This window comes from Trichosurus vulpecula, chromosome 9 (genome assembly GCF_011100635.1).
Source record: "Trichosurus vulpecula isolate mTriVul1 chromosome 9, mTriVul1.pri, whole genome shotgun sequence".
Classification (NCBI taxonomy): Eukaryota; Metazoa; Chordata; class Mammalia; order Diprotodontia; family Phalangeridae; genus Trichosurus; species Trichosurus vulpecula.
Genome location: NC_050581.1, coordinates 180,989,410 through 181,013,063, shown reverse-complemented (window position 1 = coordinate 181,013,063; position 23,654 = coordinate 180,989,410). Strand labels below are relative to the sequence as shown.

At 39.4% G+C, this 23,654-nt stretch overlaps 1 protein-coding gene across 2 annotated transcripts in view; it reads left to right on the top strand.

Moving 5' to 3' along the window:
• The window catches only part of PTPRG (protein tyrosine phosphatase receptor type G), an 813,122-nt gene extending 791,770 nt beyond the window's left edge, over positions 1-21,352 (top strand). For both annotated transcript variants that reach the window (XM_036737740.1, XM_036737741.1), the window contains 2 exons: positions 13,945-14,080; positions 16,634-21,352. In XM_036737740.1, coding sequence (XP_036593635.1) covers positions 13,945-14,080; positions 16,634-16,780 — 283 coding nt within the window. In that variant the 3' untranslated portion in view covers positions 16,781-21,352. The remainder of the gene's footprint in view (positions 1-13,944; positions 14,081-16,633) is intronic.
• Positions 21,353-23,654: the final 2,302 nt, after the last annotated feature.

Here is a 23,654-nt window from a genome sequence, read left to right as displayed (position 1 = left end):
GCTCAATCTCTACAGAACTTTGCAGCATCCAATTGATTTCCCCCATAGAGTCTTTCACGTAAGTTTTTCCTCTGACCTGACTCTCCCCCACACATACCTCCTGGGTTTTCATGAGCTATATTGATTCCAGGAAAGTTCTGCCATTTCTGCCCTTGAAACCCCACGTTCACAGTTAAGCTACAGTGGAGGAACCTGGAGGCATTTTAAGTCGATGGCACACAGCTCCTCTCGTGTTCATGGAGCAGGGCACTGTTAGAACTCCAAAAAGGCTTGACTAGAGCTACTCACATGCATGTGGCTTTCAGGCATGTTTCTTGATGGCAGGGGAGTCTGTGCCTGATGCTTAAAGGTGACACCTCTGGATGTCAAGCAAATGTAGCTGAAACTGAAAACGACCCCAGTGTGAAAGCTGGGACGCTGCCCAGCTCTGAATTCCTGAAGGAGTGAGACGTCAAATGTGCCCTAACCTGGTGGATTTTTAAATGCCAGTCCTAGGTAGACAATACTTATCTTCATCCTGGGGTATTTAAGTACATATCTCTAAGAAAGGAAAGGAGTGAAGCCCCAGTGAAATACAATGCCACCTCAGGAGGAGTGCGAAGTCCTAAGAGGTGAATTGTCTAGATAATTTGTCTCCAAATTACCAGCTTTTATGTGAATTATTTCTAATGGAAATATTTCTAGGATCAACTGGCTGACCCTTCCCAGCTTCATTCATTAAAAGGCAATTAAGTCAATTCCTAACGACTTGGAGTTATCATCACTGATTACCCTGTTTGCTTGGACAGTGGCAGCAGTAAGCATGGGGGAGAGCTCAGGCAGAATGTTGTTCGTTTTTTTTTTTTTTTTGCATCTAACAGCAAAACTCCTGCCATCATAAGATCATCACTGAAATGCCAACCACTCTGATGCCTTCCTCTGAATAGGGGCCTTCCCTCTTCACCAAGCTTTTCACAGCTAGTAGTAACTGATCATTATCTGCTCCATCAACTTCCTTCCCTTCTTTTCAGAGATAGGGAGGGGACCCTGGGTGTGGAATACTGCATACACTTTCATACTCTGATGTTGTGTTAACTGATTTTGCTAAACTGCTTTTTTGTTTTTCTTCTCCCTTACTTCCCCTTATTATTGGTTAAAAGGGTTGGCTTTGTTATAAGGGTTGGGGAGGTAGCAGGGACACATTCAGAAATGAAGGAGGTGTTAAAAGATCAATAAATTTAGGTGGTGCAGTGGATAGAGTGCCAAGCCTGAAGTCAGGAAGACTCATCTTCCTGAGTTCAAATCAGGCCTCAAATATGTACTAACTGTTGGACCCTGGGCAAGTCACTTAACTCTGTTTGCCTCAGTTTACTCATCTGTAAAATGAGCTGGAGAAGGAAATGGCAAACCACTCCAGTATCTTGGCAAAAAAGACACCAAATGGGTTCATGAAGAATATGATTTGACTGAAAAAATGAGCAGCAATAACAACCAGTGATGATCTTGATATGATGAAGTATTATAAAGTTGGGGCGGAGGGATTAAAACTTATATGTGGGGGCAGCTAGGTGGCGCAGTGAGTAGAGCACTGGTCCTGGAGTCAGGAGGACCTTAGTTCAAAATCCGGCCTCAGACAATTGACACACTATCTGTATGACCTTGGACAAGTCACTTAACCCCAAATGCCCTGCCTTCTTCCTCTCAAAAAAAAAAAAACTTATATGTGTATTAAAACTCATAGCCTTCATCTGAGCTAGGAGTATCCATACCAAAGAAATTAATGGAATAATAATATTGGAACTTTTTTTTGAGAGTTTTTATTTTTAGTTTGCAATACTTGGTTCTACATAATTTTGAGTTCCAGGTTTTCTTCCCCCCCTTCCCACCTCCTTCCCAAAGGCGGCATGGAATCTGATATATCTTCTATGTATAACACACTAGTCAAGTTGTGAAGAAGAGTTATGACCAATGGAATGAATCATAAGAGGAAACAGAACCAAAAAAAACCCCCAAAAACAAAAGAGAAAAAAAATGGGAAAAACAAGGGCAAGCATAAAGTGTGCCTCAATCTGCATTCAGACTCCATAGTTCTTTCTCTGGATGTAGATAGCATTCTCTATCGTGAGTCCTTTGGAGTTGTCTTTGCACCTTGCGTTGCTGAGAAGAACAAAGTCTATCAGGGTTAGTCCTCACATAACCCATATATCTGTGGTTGTGTATAATGTTCTCCTGGCTCTGCTGTGCTCACTCAGCATTATACCATGTAGGTTTTTCCAGGTTGTTATGAAGCCTGTATCATCCCCATTTCTTATAGCACAATAGTATTCCATTACCTTCATATACCAAAACTTGTTCAGCCACTCCCCAACTGATGGGCATCCCCTTGATTTCCAATTCTTTGCTACTACAAAAAGAGCCACTATGAATATTTTTGTACATATGGGTCCTTTTCCCACTTGTGTGATCTCTTTGGGATACAACCCTAAAAGTGGGTATTGCTGGGTCAAAGGGTATGAACATTTTTATAGCCCTTTGGGCATAGTTCCAAATTGTTCTCCAGAATGGCTGGATCAGTTCACAACTCCACCAGCAATGTAACAGTGTTCTAATTTTCCCACATCCTCTCCAGCATTTATCATTTTCCTGTTTTGTCATTTTAGCCAATCTGACAGGAGACATGTGTTACCTAAGAGTTGTTTTGATTTGCATTTCTCCAATCAGTAGTGATTTTGAACATTTTTTCATATGCCTATAGCTGTCTTTAATTTCTTCCTCTGAAAACTGCCTGTTCATAACCTTTGACCATTTCTCAATTGGGGAATGACTTGTATTTCTATAAATTTGGCTCAGTTCCTCGTATATTTTAGAGATGAGACCTTTATCAGAGACACTGGTTGTAAAGATTTTCTCCCAATTTTCTGCTTCCCTCCTAATCTATGTTGCTTTGGCTTTTTTTATACAAAAACATTTAAGTTTAACGTAATCAAAATTATCCATTTTGTACTTTGTAATGCTTTCTATCTCTTGTTGTGTCATGAATTCTTTTCTTTTCCATAAATCTGATGGGTAAACTATTCCTTGTTCTCCCAAATTGCTTACCATATCAGCCTTTATTCCTAAATCATGAACGCATTTTGACTTTATTTTGGTATATGGTGTAAGATATTGCTCTGTGCCCAGTTTCTGCCCTACCGTTTTCCAATTTTCCCAGCAGTTTTTGTGAAATAGTGAATTCTTAGCCCAGAAGCTAGATTCCTTGGGTTTATCAAAGAGTAGATTACTATAGTCATTGACTTCTCCATCTTGTGTACCTATCCTATTCCACTGATCCATGACTTTGTTTCTTAGCCAGTACCAGGTAGTTTTGATGACTGCTGCTTTATAGTACAGTTTAATATCTGGTATGGCTAGGCCACTTCCCTAGCATTTCTTTTCATTAATACCCTATATATTCTAGACCTTTTGTTCTTCCAGATGAATTTTGTTATTATTTTATCCAGCTCTGTGAAATAATTTTTTGGTAGTTCAATTAATATGGCACTGAATGAATAGATTAATTTAGGTAAAATTGTCATTTTTATTATATTAGCTTGGCCTAACCATGAGCAACTGATAATTTTCCATATATTTAGGTCTGACTTGATTCACATGAAAAGTGTTTCATAATTATGTTCATATAGGCCCTGGGTTTGTCTTGGCAGATAGACTCCCAAATATTTTATAGTGTCTACAGTAACTTTGAATGGAATTTCTCTTTCTATCTCTTGCTGTTGGGCTTTGTTGTAATGTGTAGGAATGCTGAGGATTTATGTGGGTTTATTTTATATCCTGCCACTTTGCTAAAGTTGTCTATTATTTCAAGTAGTTTTTACTTGATTCTCTAGGATTCTCTAAGTAAATCATCATATCATCTGCAAAAAGTGGTAATTTGGTTTCTTCTTTGCCTATTCTAATTCTTTCAATTTCTTTTTCTTCTCTTATTGCTACAGCTGTTTCTAATACCAAATAGAATAGTAGGGGTGATAATGGACATCCTTGTTTCACCCCTGATCTTATTGGGAATGCATCTAACTTATCCCCATTACAAATAATGCTTGTTGATGGTTTTGGGTAGATGCTATTTATAATTTTAAGGAAGGCTCCATTTATTCCAATGTTTTCTAGTGTTTTTAACAGGAATGTGTGTTGTATTTTGTCAAAGGCTTTTTCTGCATCTATTGAGATGATCATATGGTTTCTGCTAATTTTGTTGTTGATATGATCAATTATACTGATAGTTTTCCTAATATTGAACCAGCCTTGCATTCCTGGAATAAATCCTACCTGGTCATAGTGTATTATTCTCCTGATAAGTTGCTGCAATCTTTTTGCTAATATTTTATTTAAAATTTTTGCATCAATATTCATTAGGGAAATTGGTCTATAATTTTCTTTCTCTGTTTTGACTCTGCCTGGTTTAGGTATTAGTACCATATTTGTGTCATAAAAAGAATTTGATAGGACTCCTTCTTCACCTATTTTCCCAAATAGTCTACAAAGTATAGGAATTAATTGTTCTTTAAATGTTTGATAAAATTCACATGTAAAACCATCTGGCCCTGGAGATTTTTTCCTAGGGAGTTCATTGATGGCTTGCTCAATTTCTTTTTCTGAGATGAGGTTATTTAGAAATTTTACTTCCTCTTCTTTTAGCCTGGGCAATTTATGTTTTTGTAGATATTCATCCATATTCCTAAGGTTGTCGGATTTATGGGCATACAATTGGGCAAAATAATTCCTAATTATTGTTTTGATTTCCTCTTCATTAGAGGTGAATTCACCCTTTTCATTTTTCATACTGGTAATTTGATTTTCTTCTTTCTTTTTTTTAATCAAATTGACCAAATGTTTATCAATTTTATTGGTTTTTTCATAAAACCAGCTCTTTTTAATTTGTTAATTCAATAGTTTTCTTGGTTTCAATCTTATTAATCTCTCCTTTGATTTTCAGTATTTCTAATTTAGTATTTAATTTGGGATTTTCAATTTGTTCTTTTTCTAGCTTTTTCAGTTGCATGCCCAATTCATTGATCTCCTTTTTCTCTATTTTATTCATGTAAGCATTTAGAGATATAAAACTTCCCCTAAGAACTACTTTTGCTGCATCCCATAAGTTTTGGTATGTTGTCTCATTATTGTCATTCTCTTGAATGAAGTTATTAATTGTTTCTCTGATTTGTTCTTTGGCCCACTCATTCTTTAGAGTTAGATTATTTAGTTTCCAGTGAATTTTTAGATTATTTTTCCATTGTTCTTTATTACATATAATTTTTATTACATCATGATCTGAAAAGTATGCTTTGACTACTTCTGCCTTTCTGCACTGGATTGTGAGGTTTTTATGCCCTAGTACATGGTCAACTTTTGAGTATGTGCCATGTACCGCTGAGAAGAAAGTATATTCCTTTTTATCCCCATTCAGTTTTCTCCAGAGGTCTATCATATCTGCCTTTTCTAAAATGCTGTTCGCCTCCTTCTTTCTTATTTATTTTGAGGTTAGATTTATCAAGTTCAGAGAGGGGGAGGTTGAGATCTCCCATTATTATGGTTTTGCTGTCTATTTCTTCCTACAACTCCCTTAACCCCTCCTCTAATAATTTGCATGCCATACAGTCACTTGGTGCATATATGTTAAACAATGATATTGCTTCATTGTTTATGGTGCCTTTTAGCAGGATGTAGTGTCCTTCCTTATCTCTTTTAATTAAATCTATCTTTACTTTTGTTTTGTCTGAGATTAGGATTGAGGCACCTGCTTTTTTTACTTTAGCTGAAGTGCAATATATTTTACTCCAGCCTTTTACCTTTCCCCATGTGTATCCCCCTGTTTCAAATGTGTTTCAAATCCTACAGCATATTATAGGATTATGGTTTTTAATCCATTCTGCTATCTGCTTCCGTTTTATGGGAGAGTTCATCCCATTCACATTCACAGTTATGATTTCTAGCTGTGTCTTTTTCTCCATCCTATTTCCCCCCATTTATGCTTTTATTTCTCCCTTTCCCCTTCCTCTCTTCAACAGTTTTGCTTTTGACTGTCGCCGTCCTTAGTTTACCCTCCCTCTTGATTCCCCTCCCGTATCTTTACCATTTTCCACTTGCTACTTCTTCCCTCCCTTCTGACCACCCCCTCTCTTTCCCCCCCCTTTCCCCTCCTACTGCCTGTAGGACAAGCTAGATTTCTATACTTATCAGGGTGTGTTATTCCCTTCTTGAACCAGATCCGATGACAGTAAAGCTCAAATACTGCTCTTCTCCCTCCCTTCTTTCCCTCTACCATAATGTGTTTTTGTGCCTCCTCATTTGATGTAATTTACCCTTTCCTGCTACCTCTTTACCTTACCTCTTCTCCCATGACCCTCCCTTTACATCGCTTAATTATGTTTTTTATCCTTATATCAGTTATTTTACATAGACATCCACAGTCTATGTGTATTCCTTTCAGTTGTCATAATAGTTGTACTATTCTCAAGATTGACATGTATATATATACATGTCAATGTATATATATATATATATATATATATATATATATATATATATATATATATATATATAACACATACATAAGATGATATAATCCTATGTAAAGATGTAAATAATTTGTCCTTATTGATTAATAAGGTTTGTGGGGGTTTTTCCCCTGTTTAATTTTTTATGCTTCTCTTGAGTTTTGTATTTGTAGATCAAATTTTCCATTGAGTTCTGGCCTTTTCTTTGGGAAGGTCTGGAATTCCCTTATTTTGTTGAATGTCCATCTCCTTGCCTAGAAAATTATGCTTAATGTTGCAGGGTAGTTGATCCTTGGTTGTAGTCCCAGCTCCTTTGCCCATTGGAATATCATATTCCGATTTCTCCTGTCATTTAATGTAGAAGCTGAAAGATCTTGCGTGATCCTTACTATGTTCCATGACATTTGAATTGTTTCTTTTTAGCTGTTTGCAGTATTTTCTCCTTGACTTTGTAATTCTGAAATTTGGCTATAATATATCTCGGTGTTTTCAATTTGGGATCTCTTTCAGGGGTGATCATTGGATTCTATCAATGACTATTTTACCCTCTGGTTCTAGGACCTCTGGGCAGTTATCTTTGATAATTTCTTCGAAGATACTGTCCTGGCTCTTTTTTTCATCATGGATTTCCGGTAGACCAATAATTCTTAAATTGTCTCTCCTGGATCTATTTTCCAGGTCAGTTGTTTTTCCAATCAGATATTTCCCATTTTTTTCTATTTTTTTCATTCTTTACATTTTGTTTGACTACTACTTCATGCCTCATAGAGTCATTAGCTTCCACTTGCTCAATTCTAATTTTTAATTAGTTGCTGTCTTCATTTTGCTTTTAAGTCTCCTTTTCCAAATGGTTGATTTTACCTCTTAGGGTGTCATTTTCTCTATTTAGATTCTGAATCTCCATAGCCATTGCAGCAATCTTATTTTTTAAGGACTTGATTTCGTCAGTGGATTTTTTTCCATTTTTTCCATTTTTTCTTTTGCCTCCCTAATTTGGTTTTTAAAATCCTCCTTTAGCTCTTCCAGTAATGCTTTTTGGGCTTGAGACCAGTTCTCATTCCCTTTTGAGGTATCATTTGTGGATATAGTGTCATTGCTATTCTCTTCCAGATTGGTATTTTGATCATGCCTGTCTCCATAAAAAGAATCAATGGTCTTCAGTTTTTTTGTGTTTTTCTTCATCTTGGCTAGCTTTTTCCTGGCTTTACAGTGAATTTCAGTTTTTGGGACTCAGGGCTCTCTGTCCCAGGTTTCTTGTTCTGGGGATTGTGAGTCTAGTTACTAGCTTTGTGTATTAAAACCTTCAGTTTCCTGAGGTGTGGGGGAGGGGTCTGGCTGCCTGAAGTCTTCTCTTCCCTTGGGGCTGCTCTCCAGCACTGCTGCTCTTCAGCTATGGTCTCAGCTGTTTGTTGTTTGTGCTGTTGTCTGCCACTTCCCCTGGGGGTGCAAGGGTATGTCTGGGCTCCTGGTGTTGACCTCTGCTGGCTCTGCCCCTCTGGGACTCAGGAACTCCCACTGCTTGGCCACTGAAGCCCCATTTCCGTCTCCTCTCTCCCAGCATTTTTTCCTGAGGACTTATCTGGGGGCAGGGGGAGGGATTAGAGCCATTTACCTGGCCATTATATCTCCCAGAAGTTCAAGAAGACACGTTTCATACCTTTGGACTGCAAGCCTCAGGAGTTGATGTCTCACGGCCGGTAGTGCTGCGCTGCTGCCTCTCATCCCTTCCACAGACCCCCATCAGGAGACCTGGGGATCTCCACCGGTTTCAGGCACCCTGCTTTCTCCCAGCCTGTCTTGCTGGTTGGTTTCCACAGCTGCTTCCGCTTCGGCGCTGTCTGGTGCAGCTCCACATGCTGAGCACTCTCCTAGCCTGCAGATTTGTCCTGTTGGCCTTTCAGACTCTCCTGGCTTGGAAATTTGCCCCACTCAGACTGCTCGTGGTTTCTAACTCTCATATTGAAACTTTTATTAATTATAAAAATATTATATGTATAAATGATAAATATAAGTTTATATATAAATAAATAATATTTTATTCTATAAATACAAATACAGTACATTAAAGTTTTCGAAGCACTTTATGGTCTCAGATATTCTGTGACCAAATCTATGGAAATCCATTTGAAATATTGAGAAAAATCAATAGATATAATTCCTTTCTTTTTAGAAATTATTTTTCAAAAAAATATTAAAACATAGAGTCCAAGTGGAAAGAAATATTTTCTACAGATGGGAATATCACCTAGGTGGTCTTAATTACAGATGTCATTGTGCTATCCTAAGCTCAAGAACACTGCAGTCTTTTCAGTGAAGCCCGCCATTACTTAAAAGAGATAAGCTTAGCAATCCATGCAGAAGAAACCAAGTGGATGAAAAATGCCTATTCTCCAATTGCTAAGCAATTGAATGGTCAGTCCATTGAATGTTTGTTGATATTTAGTCAGTTTTCAGTTGTATTCAATTCTTTGTGACCCCATTTGGGTTTTTTTTTAATTTGGCAGAAATATTGGAGTGGTTTGCCATTTACTTCTTCAGCTCATTGTACAGATGAGGAAACTGAGGCAAACAGGGTTAAGTGACTTGCCCATGGTCACATAGCTAGTAAATGTCTGAGGCCAGGTTTGAACTCAGGAAGAGGATTCTTCCTGACTCCAAGCCCAGCACTCTATCCACTGCTCCACTTAGCAGCTCCTAAGTGTTTGTACATCAGTATATATTCATTGGTTAGACATTGTAAATAGATGATAAGTTGGACCCATTTGAAAAGGAGGAATATAGGAATTGCATTTGATAAAATGTAGTGTTTTAAACAATCCCTGACATAAAGCCATCCTTTTAATCCATATTAACCCAACAATGATCTGTGGTTGATGGCAATGCTATGACTGGAAGCAGAGGGCCAGCCTTAGCATCACAAAGTCCTAGGGTCAAGGTCTGCCTCTGACATCAACGGATTGTGTGACCCTGGGCAAGTCACTTAGATTCTTAATGCCCCCAGTCAACTCTATAAGTTGGAGAACAGGTGATGCTCTGCATTAGCAGAGGATGTTTTATAACAATGAAATTCCATGGAAACCCCCCCACCCCATCTCCCTAATAAGTAACCTGTGTCTCTGGTTCATGGTAACCAAAGTGGGCTGGATCATGAGAGGTGGCTTTTACTCTTGAAGCTAGTGAGGGAAGCATTACTTCCTTGCACCAATGAAATCACAGGTCCAATCCAAAAATTATTTTTAAAAAATTGATGAGTTTTTATTTATCCATTTATTTATTTAAAGTATATATTGTCTCTCCCATTCCACCTCTCCCCTTGATTAGAAGAGGAGAGGAACCAGTTATGTTCCAGCAAGATGTTATGAAGTTATGAACCAGCAAGAGTAAGGGATAGAGATAGAGACAGAGAGCCCAAGTGTGCTACTGGTGCCCATTGAATATTCAAAGACTCCCAGCAGGTCAGGTCCTTCCTGGAGGAGGCAGAAAAACAAAAACAAGAATCACACAGGATGAGATGGTTAATTAGGAGGCTTCATCCATCCTCAATCATGCATACACACACACACACACACACACAGACACACAGACACAAATACCTACACACCCCTTCATACATTCATTTATGTATCTATATATTTGTAAATGAGTCTGCATCACCAATTCAGTTCTGATACAATAAGTAATAATAAACACTTACTATGTTCTCACTGGGCACATTGGTAGCACCATAGTACATAGAGCAGTGGGCTTGGAGTCAGGAAGACTCATCTTCCTGAGTTCAAATGTGGCTTCAGTCACTTACTAGCTTTATGACACTGGGCAAGTCATTAAACCCTCTTTGCCTAAGTTTCCTCACCTAAAAAATGAGCTGGAGAAGGAAATGGCAAACCACTCCAGCATCTTTGCTGGAAAAACCCCAAACGGAGTCACAGAGTCAAACAGGACTGAAAATGACTGAACAACAACAGCAAAATGCACTCAACACTGTGATAGGCACCTGGGGTACAAAGAGAAAACACTCCCTGCCCTCCAGAAGCTTTTTTTTCATTTTAGACAAATATTATGAAGTGGTTTTAGGTGAAAACAAAAGGCTTTGGTTGTCTTCAGTCCATTTCTCCTTTTCCCCACCTATCATGCAATGTTGGAGCTGTTAAGACAGCAAACTTCTGTTCTTCCTCTGTGAAATGATTACTTTGGAACACCAGTCAAAGCTCTTTAAGATTCTTCATAAAATAGTAGAATTTTATTAAATTATTAACATTTTGGGACCATTTTTAGAACCAGAGTTTCTGTTATACTCCATTTAATGAGCTCTGGCTTCCATGCATGGGATCCTCTGTCTCAGATAGTAAAGCTCAGACTCATTCATACTTAGTGCCAAGAGTTAATCTGATAGCTCACAAATACTCTTTTTTTCAGGTGCCTGACTCTGAAATAAACATTGTTTTCAGAACATCACAGACTCCCTTTCTCAGTAGCTGAATCCACATCATTAAGACCAATTAAAAAAACTACAACTCATGTTCCTCATGGTATTTTGAGAGTCTCCCTTTACATGACTAACATTTCTTGAGGATAGTAATCAGTCATTTTTGGTGTTTTTTTCTCAAAACATTTCTCTCCATCATACATTGAGCTAGGTGACTAAGGATAGCTCCTTATGAAAATAACATTACTCATTGACCCTGGGGGATTGCCAACCAACATCCATCTCCTCTATGGAAAACAATGCTGGGCTCATTTCATTCATTCAACAAAGATATTCCGAGCACCTATTATGTACCATGGGCTCTGCTAGGTGCTGTGAAAGTATAGTATATAGCTTGGGGCAATAAATGCTTTTCATTTGTACAAACTGCTGTGGTCTGTCCTTGCTGCAGACCTTTATCATAACATCAAGGAAGATATCCCAAGTATGGGTTTTTTTTTTTCCTCAGAGTTCACATTAAGCATTTTCCACTTACCTGTAACACTTTATTCACAAGATCGAGAGCTGGAAGGCACCTTAGAGATGTTTTAAAACATTGCCCTCATTTTACAGACAAGGAAATAGACCCAGAAAGGTTAAGTGAATTGGTCCAAAGGTCATTGTGGCAAAGCCAGGATTTGGAATTAAGTCTTTTACTTCTGAGTCCAGTCTCCTTCTACTATACTAGATGTCATTCCCCATCTTTGCTAGAGAAAGAACCTCCTTCATTTTCTTCCAGAGTTTTAAAATTTAAACTTTTTTCTTGTCATCTCTAAGCCTCTTATCCCTAGGCACAGTTATTTTTTCCCAAAATTCCCCCTTGTCTCCCTCTGAATGTGCAAAAGATCTATGATTTACCTTCCTGGCATAGGAACTCTCTCCACCAACAGGAGACTGCAGACTTAGTAGACAGATAAATTCATTGATAATACAATGGAGCTTGTTGTGTATACAGTATATGCAGCCACCAGACTCCCTATCCACTCTTACCTCCACTAGGAAAAGTATCATAGATTTAGGGAGCTGGAAGGGACCTTAGAGGCCATCTAGTCTAAACCTCTTAATTCAAAGATGTAAACTTTTGATTTAGTACATAATCCTAGGGACTAAATCACATCAGCTGTTTTTCTCCTAGCTTAGAACACACACACACACACACACACACGCACATGCATGCACACACACACACACTCCATTCAGAACTCTAACCCATCATTTCTGAAACTAAGAACATTTGGGGGTTCAAAATCTAATATAGAAGCTATAAAATCCTGACCCTTGGGATAGAGGAGATGAGGGAATTAAAAGAGCAAACAGAGGAAATTAAGCCTATTGTTCCCTAAAACCACCACTCATAATTATTGTTCCATAATTTAACATTTTTAAGGAAAAATAACTATTGTTGAAGTTTTCTTGGGAATTCCCTATTCACACCACATAGACCAAAACCTAGAAGATAGCTTTCTAACCTTTTTTTTCTGTTTACATCCTGCCTGCAAGAATTCAGGCAACCCCCACTTTCCATCACAATGCAGCAGCATCTTAAACCCATCTCAGATTCTATCCATCCCCAGCTGTGCATGACATCTGGATATCCATTTCTACGTAATGACATCTGACTTCTCTAATCGCTGGAGTTTAAAAACCAAAACCAGTTAAAATGGTACAGTTAAAGGAGCCATGGAGAATAAATGCAGGTGATACAAAAATTATTATTTTTTTCAAGGGCACTGAAGTTCAAGGGCCTGGGTTCCAAACCCAGTTCTGATCGGAGAAGCCACTTCCCCATTGGAGCCACCGTTTCCTTATCTGTAAAGGAGAAAGTTGTCCTCAATAACTGCCAAGGGCCCTTCCAGCTCTATTGGTGATGATACAATCTTTTATCCTATTGACAAAAGCTTCTGCTAGTTCAGGAGCCCAGTGGTTAGACATACTCTGTGTAACAGAAACTATCTCAGGTCACCAAGTGAATTCCACCTCCATAATGCTCTTTGCTCCCCATGCCTTTCCCTCTGTTCCCTGTGCTCCCACTCTAGTACAAGCCCTCATTACCACCTGCCTAAACTCTTGGCAATAGCCTCCTCACAGGTCTTCCTACCTCTGCTCTCTCTCCCCTCCAATCCTTCCTGCATAGAGCTGCCATAAAGTATCTTTATTCTGCTTTACATCTAAGACAAAATGTTATCACTCCCTTCATGGTGATTGTCTATCTGTTAAATCTGAAGCCTTGTGGCTGATATTAAAGAAACAGAGAGAGAGGGAGAAGGAGGGAAAGAAAAGGAGAGACAGAAAAAAGAGACAGAGGGAAAAGGGAAGGAGAGAGAGACAGAGGCAGAGGAAGAAGGAGGGAAGGAGCAGGAGAGCCAGAAAGAAAGAGAGGAAGAAGGGAAGGAGAAAGAGAGAGAGAGGGAGAAGGAGGGAAGAAGAAAAAGAGACAGAAAGAAACAGGGGGAAAGAGGGAAGAGGAGAGAGAGGAAAGGAGGAAGCAAGAAGAAGAGATGGGAAAGGAGAAGGGAGAGGAAGAGAGAAAAAGAGACCAATTATTATTAATACATATTACTATAGTAACACTATTAATAATAGATATTATCATTACCATTTTTCAGATAAGAAGCCTGAGGCTCAGAGAGAAAGAGTGGTTTGCCCGTGGTCACATAGGTAGCAAGTATCAGAGACAGAATCTGAACCCAGGTGTTCCTGACTCCAAGTCCGGTCTTAGTTTTTGAAGCCAGTAGTTGCTGTGGTGTCTCCAGCACAGCTGTCCTCTTGTCTGGGTTAACACAGTCACTGCTGCCTAGCTCATCTCAAAGATCTCAGAATGACCCGGCTCCCGGTGCAGTGGCTCAGGGCAGGCTGCCCAGCTCATGAGATAAGCCCAGATGATCCATTCTTCTCAACCTCTCTGGTTGCTCAGCATGTCTAAAGGAGCTGTGTCATCTTCTTTCCCAGGTACGGAGCAGTTTCAGCAGGAATGCTATGTGCTCTCACCACACTGTCTCAACAGTTGGAGAATGAAAATGCTGTGGATGTTTTCCAGGTAGCCAAGATGATCAATCTTATGAGGCCTGGAGTCTTCACAGACATTGTAAGTAATGTCCTTATTGATGACTCGCTTTCCAACCATTAACATGGAGGTTAAAAGTCAAGACCCCCTTTCATTTCACATGAGGTTGGCTGGGTTGTTTCTGTGTACGGTTGTTCTTTGAGCTTTGGTCAGACCACTTGAACCTGCAAGTTCATGTCCGTTTACAGCTGGCTATAGTGCCATTGGACAGCACTCAGCTTGTTGCCTTGAAAAAATCTTGATTTCTACCAAAATCAAAATGTTCTGTGCAGATGGATCCACTATCCAGAAAACCTAATGACTCTAGAAACATTCCAAGCGCAGCTGCCACAGGGATTTTCCTTAAACACAGATCTGACCATATCCTCTCCTACTCAGGAAATTCCAATGGCTCCCTATTTTTTCTAGGATAAAACATGAATTCCTCTATTTGGATTGTAAAGCCCTTCATTGACTGGCCAAAGCCTACCTTTGTACATTTGCTCCCTTCCTGAACTCTGCGCTATTGCCAAACTGACCTCCTTGCTGTTCCTCACACACGGTACTCCATCTCCTCTCTCTAGGTGCCTATGCTCAAACTTTCCACCATGCTTGATGTAATTTCTGTGTCTTAGAATCCCCTATTGTCTTCAAGGGGCAGCTAGGTGGTACAGTGGATAGAGCACTGGGCTTGGAGTCGGGAAGACTCATTTTCCTGAGTTCAAATCTGGCTTCAGACAGTAGCTCTGTGACCCTGGGCAAGTCACTTAACCCTGTTTGCCTCAGTTTCCCTATCTGTAACATGAGCTGGAGAAGGAAATGGCAAACTACTCTAGTATCTCTTCCAAGAAAACCCTAAGTGTATTCAAGGAGGGTCGGACAGGACTGAAAAACGACTGAACAGCAACGTTGTCTTCAAAGACTCAGCTCCAGCCTCACTTCGACATTATCCTCCCAGCTGCTAATTCCTTCCTTCCTCAAACCACCTTGTATTTATTTTGGATGTGGTTTGTACATATATACTTATTGTTGCAAATTCTGACTCCGCCAATAGAATGTTAGCTCTGTGAGGGCAAAGGTCATTTTAGTTTTGTCTTTGTATGCCCAGAGCCTGCACATAGTAGCAGTTGCTCAATATATGCTTATCGATCGATTGATTAACAATTATTTATCTCAAAAAACATATTCATATGCTCATGATTTTCTAACAACCGACGATGGCCTTCAAACCCACACAGGAAAGTATCAATTAGATTTTAGGTCCAACACCAGTCTTGGTGTTCAGAAGTTTATTGGTTGAAAGCTTAATTTGTGCAGCTTTTCAGTTTGTTGGGCATTTCCAATGAATATCTACTTTTCTTAATAATAGTAACTCGTATTTGTAGCTATTCATAAATGATCTTTTACCCTGACATGAAGCTGTATTCCAGCACCAGAAACCTGAATACTCACAATTTAGAGACTGTTATACTGATAGAGGGTAGAGACTGTCTATTTAATTTAATTCAATGAGCATTTACTGCATGCCTACTTACCATTGTGGCACCTAGGTGATGCAATAGATAGAGTATTGGGCCTGGAGTCAAGATTTGAGTTCAAATTTGGCTTTAGATGCTTACTAGCTGTTTGATGTTGGGCAAGTCACTCAATCCCTATTTGCCTCAGCTCCTCATCTGCAGGTGGCTATTTCCTTCTCCAGCTCGTTTGTACAGATGAGGAAGCGGAGGCAAATAGGGTTAAATGACTTATCCAGAGTTATGCAGCTAGTCCATGCCTGAGGCCACACTTGAACTCTTTCTGACTCCAGGCCCAGAGCTCACTGTGCAGCCTCACTGCCCTTCCTGGCACATAATAGTCACTTAATAAATGTTTATTGAATTGAGTTGAACCTAAGTGGTATAGTGGATAGAGCCATGGACCTGGAGCAAATAAATCCATCACTCTTCTCAATTTCCTTATCTGTGAAATGGTGATAGTATCAGCACCTACCTCCCAGGGTCGTTGTGAAGGTAAAATGAGATATTTGGAAAACACTTTGTGAACCCTGAAGTGCTATATAAACCCCAGAGATTATTTTTAGTATCCGGAACAAAAGCTATACTATAATACAGTGAATACTGTGTCACTCCAATGGAATGTAAACTTCTTGAGGGATCACGTATGGTTAATTTTTGCTTTTCTTATCCCAAGCTCCTGGTAGGTACTTAATAAATGCTTTGTGATTGAGTGATTAATTGATCAAGGTCAGGCCTCCTTAAGTCCAGCCTTCCACTGTGTGACAATGGGCAACACATCCCTTCACCCACAATGCCCCAGGGGCCTGACACAATTCTTCCAAGTTACCAATCTGCAAAAATAGGGGGTCATCCCATCGCTTCTAGTCCCCCCTCCCCCAAAAACACATACTTCCTAGGGGAAAAAATGTTACTTAAGAAATATATATTGGTGAGGTTGTTGAACCCTGGCACATAATTGGCACTTAGTAAGTACTTATTGATTGACTGGTCCATGTGCCAGTCACATGGAATTGAATGACTTCAATCATTTTTTGGCTCAGCATTAACCAAAACTGTATTCTCTTCTTTCATTTTCTAGGAACAGTACCAGTTTGTCTACAAAGCAATGCTCAGCCTGGTCAGCACTAAAGAAAACGGAAACGGTCCCATGACCGTGGACAAAAACGGCGCTGTGCTGATCGCCGACGAGTCAGACCCTGCCGAGAGCATGGAGTCTCTAGTGTGATTGGAATCCTGAAGAGGCACTTGATTTGTAGAACGAAGGAAGACTGAGAGAACTTTTTTGAGGCCTTTTTTGCCAGACTCTAGGTTATACAATAACCCAGTTACTTTTTTACACTGATAAAAAGTTTTGATATTTATTTTTTGCCATTTTATGTCTTAATGGTATCCTACTGAGCATTTGCACCTCTGTTTATTTCACACAGTGAAACACAATTTTATCTCGTTTGCACTATCTGATCAGTGTTACTGCCTATAATATCTTACTACAAAAGCGACCCCTGGTCTGACATTCCATGGCGACATATTGCTACTTTTAGTTCCATACAGTGATGGTTTTTGTTAATGACAGTGAGCCTTGAGTCGTTGATTTGTGAATGCTGAACCAATCCCATTCTTTTTAATGAACAGCGCTGTACTTGTCCCCAGCCCCCTCCCTTACTCCTCCAATCACTTTGGTCGATATCGTATGCCTTTTGTAGTTCAGTAGAGTGGATGAACACTGTTGTTGCCGTGTTGGTTTGTTTTGTTTTGTTTTCAGACTTTAGCAGGGGATTGGTAGCCATGTATATGAACAAGGTGTAATTGCCTCCTGGGCATTAAATGATTCCTTTTGTGGTAGCTCAGATTTCCACTGGGATAGCTTGGAGGCGTGGTAGCTGCTTCATATGTCCTTCACTTACCATTGGCAAAGTGTGCAAAACCACGTGGGACATAGGCAGCAGGTTATGGACTCCACTTCAGAATTCACAGTTATGTCCAAATAAAGGCTAACGTTACTTTCTGGTTTTTACGGCAGCCGTGTGGATTGTAATGTTTGTTCTATCCATCATAATGATCTGAATCAGCAACACAGTAAAATCAGGGCTGTCTTTAAAAAAATAGAGGTAGCAATATTTTACATAACCGCGCTATTGAGTACCTTTAATTCCTTTACATTAATGCTTCTTGACCATGACATCACCCCCAGTGGGATGTTGTTGAATGAAATGAACATTTCCTTAATCTCACTTATTGCCATTTTTGCAGGTGTGTAATTTTGAAACGAGTGCTCAGAAGTAAAGTACTGATCCATATTCCTGGTGACGCAATCTAATAAAAACTACCTACCAAGTTAGCATTCTCCTTCTTTTCTTGCCAAACTTTTCCTGATAAATCTCGTAGTTGACATAACCCCTTCCAAATAAGATCTGATCTTTTTTCCTATCATTTAAAGGTTCTTAGTCTCATTTTAAGATGAAAACACTGAGTTGGCAAAAGTTGGGAACTTGGAGTTGGTTGTTGGAACTCCCACATTTGAGGTTAGCAATGAATCTGTAATTACGGAGCAAAAGCAGACATTGTGCAGACACACACATGTGTGTGAATGTATACTTACATCTTCGTGACTGAGACTGATATTCTCAACCGTGGCCAAGAGAAGCCTATTTTGTTTGATAGATCTTGGACTGTGCTCATTCTTTGAAACACAATAGGATTTTTGCCTTAATGGGAAAATGAAGAGAGTTAAGATAGTTCTGTAAACTGTTAGGTGGGAAAACCCAATTATACTTAGGAGGATCCAATTGATTTTATTTGCATGCATGCATATAATAGAGATAGCTACTCTGAAAATGGGGAGCTAGCCTCAGAAACACTGGGTCTGGTAAGAATAAGTTCTATGTTTAAGAAAACGCTGAACCCACAGACAAGGATATCTAAGTCCTTGTGGCCAGGCACTTGAGAACATGAAGTGATTATCAAACTCACTTCAATTTGACTTTATCAGAAGGCCAACCATATAGTTATGGTATGGAGAGTTGCTTAAGGAATAACATGGTGGTGGGCTGAACCCCAAAGTGTCAGCATTTGGATGGCACTTTCCTAAGTGAAACAGCTTTTCAGCCATTCACTTACAAGCACTGATGAGGCATGCCTCCTGATCTGACCATCATACAAGCCTCGACGAGAATGATCATTACACCAGTATGGAGGTCTGTCCTGCAGAGGCTTCCTTTGACGTTACTGCCTCCTTGTTCTGCATATGACAGGTAGATTCGGAGACATTTTACAACTCCCGCTATTGCCATTGAAATTGGCACTGGGAAATCCCAACTAGTGGTGTGAGGAAGTTGGACCATTGGATGTTTTATGTTCTTTGCTGGAAATCAGAGGTCCTTCAGAGGCCTGTGAAGAGGGGAGAGGCTCAAATCATGGTAAGATCCAGAGATTTGAGTCCATTGAGTTATTCCATTTTTGGAGTTTTAGAGCACGTTTGCTTTCCGTGGGCTCCTGCTCATTTTAGTGTTGGTTTAGCAGAGAAGGTCACAACAGGAAATGGAAATGGGGGTGATTGCCTCATTTTGGGGCCTCCCTCTTAACCCTCCCCCCTCCCCCATCCCTTTATGAAATAATGTTAGAGCTAGGAATCATTTTCATTTTCATTGATTGTATTGGTAAAAGTGAATGTTGGGTGTCAATAGAAAAAAATACATAGAAAGTATTCATTTCCATGTTATTTAGTAAGGGCTCAATTCATGGAAAATAACTTTCATCTAAGTTTTGTTGACCTTGGTCGTTGCTTACCTTGTGTCAAAAGAAAGAGCTGGTGAAGCATAGGCTAGAAACTACATTCAAAGGGAAATTCAGAAGTTCTTGGGAATGAATCAGGCAATGTCTGAAGCAGAACTGAACCAAAGTCTGCAAGATCCCAATCCACTCTGAGTTACTGCTCTTTGTCTCGCCAAAGTAGTTCATATACTTTTTCACAGGAAGATAGGAGTGTCCGTCCAACTCTTTCCCACTTCAACTGCTAAATACACAAGTTTCTACTATCTTCCCAGGAGCAGAGAGTCTCAAAGAATGCATCCATGTTCATTCTTTGAGACATAAGCACATGGCTTAACTACAGAACAAGGTTATTATCACTTGCACTCAGGGGGAAAAGAAATAGCTATTGCAAATTCATGCATGCTGAACTATATGAGAAGCTCTTTGGTGAATTTAAGCCCTAAGGAAACAGTATACACCCATCACACAAAACTGAATTAGAATGATCAGACCAATTGGCTATGGATTCTGGACACCTGAGAAGTGGCATTCTCAGCATTTAAGAATATTTTTTCATTTGAAAGTCACATTTCTCCTTTTACATTTCAAAAGGCTAGCTTACCAGTAGGGTTTTGGAAAGAATGATGTTAGTTGGTTTTTCCTGATTTTTAAGTCCTTTGGAGTCCATTCCAAGCAGCTGGATCAGAGAAGGTTATTTTCTCAATGGTCCTGATCACATGAGATGTTAGCCCAGGCTGATGTTTTAGAACCTGAAAAATAACCTGAACTATTTTTAAATGACACAGCACAACTGCCCGGCTTAGAATTTCTTTGCTCTTTTTTTTTTAAACTGATATATTTAAGAGTTAAAATAGAGATACCAGTTTTACCAAAGATACATATTACTAATTCTCAGCAAAAAAATAAAATAAAACAACAAAAACCCACCATAATTTAAAGAAGGAAAATTGAAACATAGTTTGTCTTAAAGATTTAGCAGTCATGCTTTAAAATGCATTTCCAACTCCTGTGTTCTGAAGTTTCTATTCCCTTGGTGCCAGTGAATTTGTATATGAAGGGAAAATGCCTGCTTTTTTTTTCTTTAACAGCTGTAACTAGATTTCTTGCTAAACTTTTGAATTTGCCCTAAGTTGTCATTCAACGTGAGACATTGGCTTTGCTGATCTCTAGGGAGAAGACATGAAAAAACTGAGAGATGGAATTGTAATAAAAATATTTGGCCCTCGACTTTGTCTTAGCTGTTAAAAAAAACTGTTTTTAGTATTTTTGTTAAATATTTGCAAAGGGAAACATTTTCTACAGAGGATTAATTAATTTCAAGAAAAATATCTTGAGTTTTAAGAATAAACATGTCTCCAGAAGAGGAGACCATCAATTTTATAAGCTGTCACGACTCTCCCAACATTTGGGGAAGTGACTCTTTTTGTTAAGACATTTGAAACTAGCGAGCAGCCATTGTTTCTAAAGAACTCGGCCTTCATGTTGACTCACGTTTCTTTGACTTCATTTTGAAATAGCAGAAATCATTAAAACTGTAAATATTTTGTTGCTTGGATAAGCATCTTCTGGGAACTTTGTATCTATGGTATATAATCATAGAATTTTATATTTTCATATAAAGCTGATTTTTTTCTAGTTTCAACTCCTTCATAGTTTTTTTGTGGTGGATATGTGAATGCAGCCTTTCTGTGTACTGAAAGTAGCACGGACCATCATCACATTCCAAAAGAATCCAACGCCATGTTCTTTCTTTGGGGCAGTGATTGTGAAAGTTGGATTTTCTTTTTCATTCCATTGTCAGAGGGCAATAGGAATTAGGCCTAATCAGTCATTAAACACGTCTGTTGCATTGGACCCATTTTGGAAAAAGTGGTGTTTTGTTTTGGGGTTTTTTCCATTTTGTTTTTGGGGTTTTTTGTAACTTGAAGAATTACTTTTTTTGGTTCTGTTTAAAACTATATCAAATCATTCTATGATAGTGTTATTTAATATGTAAATTGTATTGCTATACATAAAATAAAGTATGGTTTTTTGATGTATTGGTGGTGTTGAGCATTCTGTGACAGTATCATCCAGCAGTCTGCTGCTCCCCAATGACACAGGTAACTTGTCTACACTGTGTTGTAGTACAGTGTTGATATTCATCCCATTCTTAAGTGTCAAAGCTTATACCCTTTCTCTTTCTCACCTTCAAGCCTGACTCTTTAGCAATCGTTGACATTACAGTGAAAAAAGAGCATCATTCTTTTAAAATTCGGACCACAGAGAGTGGTAGGGGACCTTAGAGATTATCTAGTTCAGTTCTCTCATTTGAGAGATGAGGATGCCAGGATTTGGGGCTGGAGTTTAGAGGTAATTGAGGCCAAGGGCTCTCAACCTTTATTGTGTCCTAATCTGGCAAAACCCAAGACCCTTCTCAGACTGATGTTTTTAAATGCCTAAAATAAAATACATAGGATGACCAATTGTACTGAAACATGATTATCAAAAGACTTTAAAATAAAAGCAAATTAAGAACCCAAATAGTCCAACTCTTTCATTTTACAAGTGAGATAACCTGAAGCCCAGAGAGAAGTAACTTGTCTGAGGTAACAAAGGTAGAAAGCAGAGCTAGGTTATAACCCAGCCTGAAAGCACTGGACCCCTGGGGTGGGGATTGTGAAAAAAGCAAAGGGAGATGATGAAGTGGACCAAGTTTAGCATCTTCCCATTCGTGCAGTTCTCTGACTGCACTCCCCCAAAAGCACATTTCTTTCTTCCTTACACTTAGAATCAGAGATTTCACTCTGGAAGGGACCTGAGCTGTATTAGCATCCAACCCCTTCATTTTGCAGATGAGGAAACTGAGGCCCAAAGAAGTGAAGTGGTTTCCCCAGAGTCACCCGGGTAGTTAGTAACAGAGCAAAGTCTTGAATGGAGATCCTCTGTCGTAAATCCAACACTTCCCAAAAAGTCTATTTCTTTTCCCAGTTTCATTCCCTGTATGTCTGAGGATTGGGTTTTTTTTTTAATAAATGTGTTTTAAGAGCCTACTATGTACAAGGCATTTAAGGATACAAAGACAAAAAAAAAGAGTCCCTGCTCTCAAGGGAGTCACATCCCACTAGGGATTGATTGCAACTGCCTTCAAGGAGTTAAACTCAAGTAATCTTGCAAAGACTTGCCAGAAGGTGGCGATATGCCTATTGTCCTCTTACATTTCTAAGGTAGTTGGGTTGGTTGATTGTCCTTTCTCGAAGAGGACCAAAATGACATCATTATGCTAGAGTCAATTTTCAATGTGTCCGACTGTGGCTGATCAGGCCAAGACAAGCTCGGAATGCTCTACCACAGGTCGGGCACAAATAGTCCATGTGAACATTTAGGGTGGATACTCCAAACTTGTGCGTACTTAGTTTCCTTTGAGCTGTTTCAATTCTCTCTGGCTCATAGAGCTCAACACCTTCTCTGATGTGGGCACGCCACGGTGATCGGTCCTGTGCCAGTGTCTCCCATGTGACACAATCAATTCCAAAGTTCTTGAAAGAGACCTTGAGAGTGTCCTTGTATGGCTTCTTCTGACCACCGTGTGAGCCTTTGCCCTGTGTGAGTTCTCTATAAAACAGTCTTTTTTGGCAAGCGTATGTTTTGCATTCCAACAACATGGCCAGCCCATCGGAGTTGTGCTCTCTGAAGCAGAGTCTGAATGCTTTGCAGTTTAGTTCAAGTAAGGACCTCAGTGTCTGGTACCTTATCCTGCCAGGTGATCTTCAGAATCTTCCTAAGATAATTCAAATGGAAGCGATTCAGTTTCCTGGCATGGCACTGGTAGACTGTCCAGGTTTCACAGGCATATACCAATGAGGTCAGCACCACAGCTCTGTAGACCTTCAGTTTGGTAGTCAGTTTAATACCTCTTCTCTCCCATACTTTCCTTTGGAGCCTCCCAAACACTGAGCTATCTCTGGCAATGCATGCATCAACCTCATTATCAATGTGTACATCCCTGGAAAGTATGCTGCCAAGGTAAGTAAACTTATCCACAGCATTCAAAACTTCTCCATTTGCTGTAACTGATGGTTCTACGTATGGATGGTGTGGTGGTGGTTGATGGAGCACCTGTGTTTTCTTGGTGTTAATTGTTAGGCCAAAATTAGTACAAGCTGCAGAGAAGTGATTCATACTTCATTGCATCTCAGCTTCAGAGGCTGCATTGAGTGCACAATTATCCACCAACAGAAAATCATGCACCACTTTGGTCTTGGCTTGTAGCCTTTTCAAGTTGAAGAATTTACCATCAGTGCAGTAGCTGTGTTCATCCGCATGTGATGCCATGTTCATCCTCACTG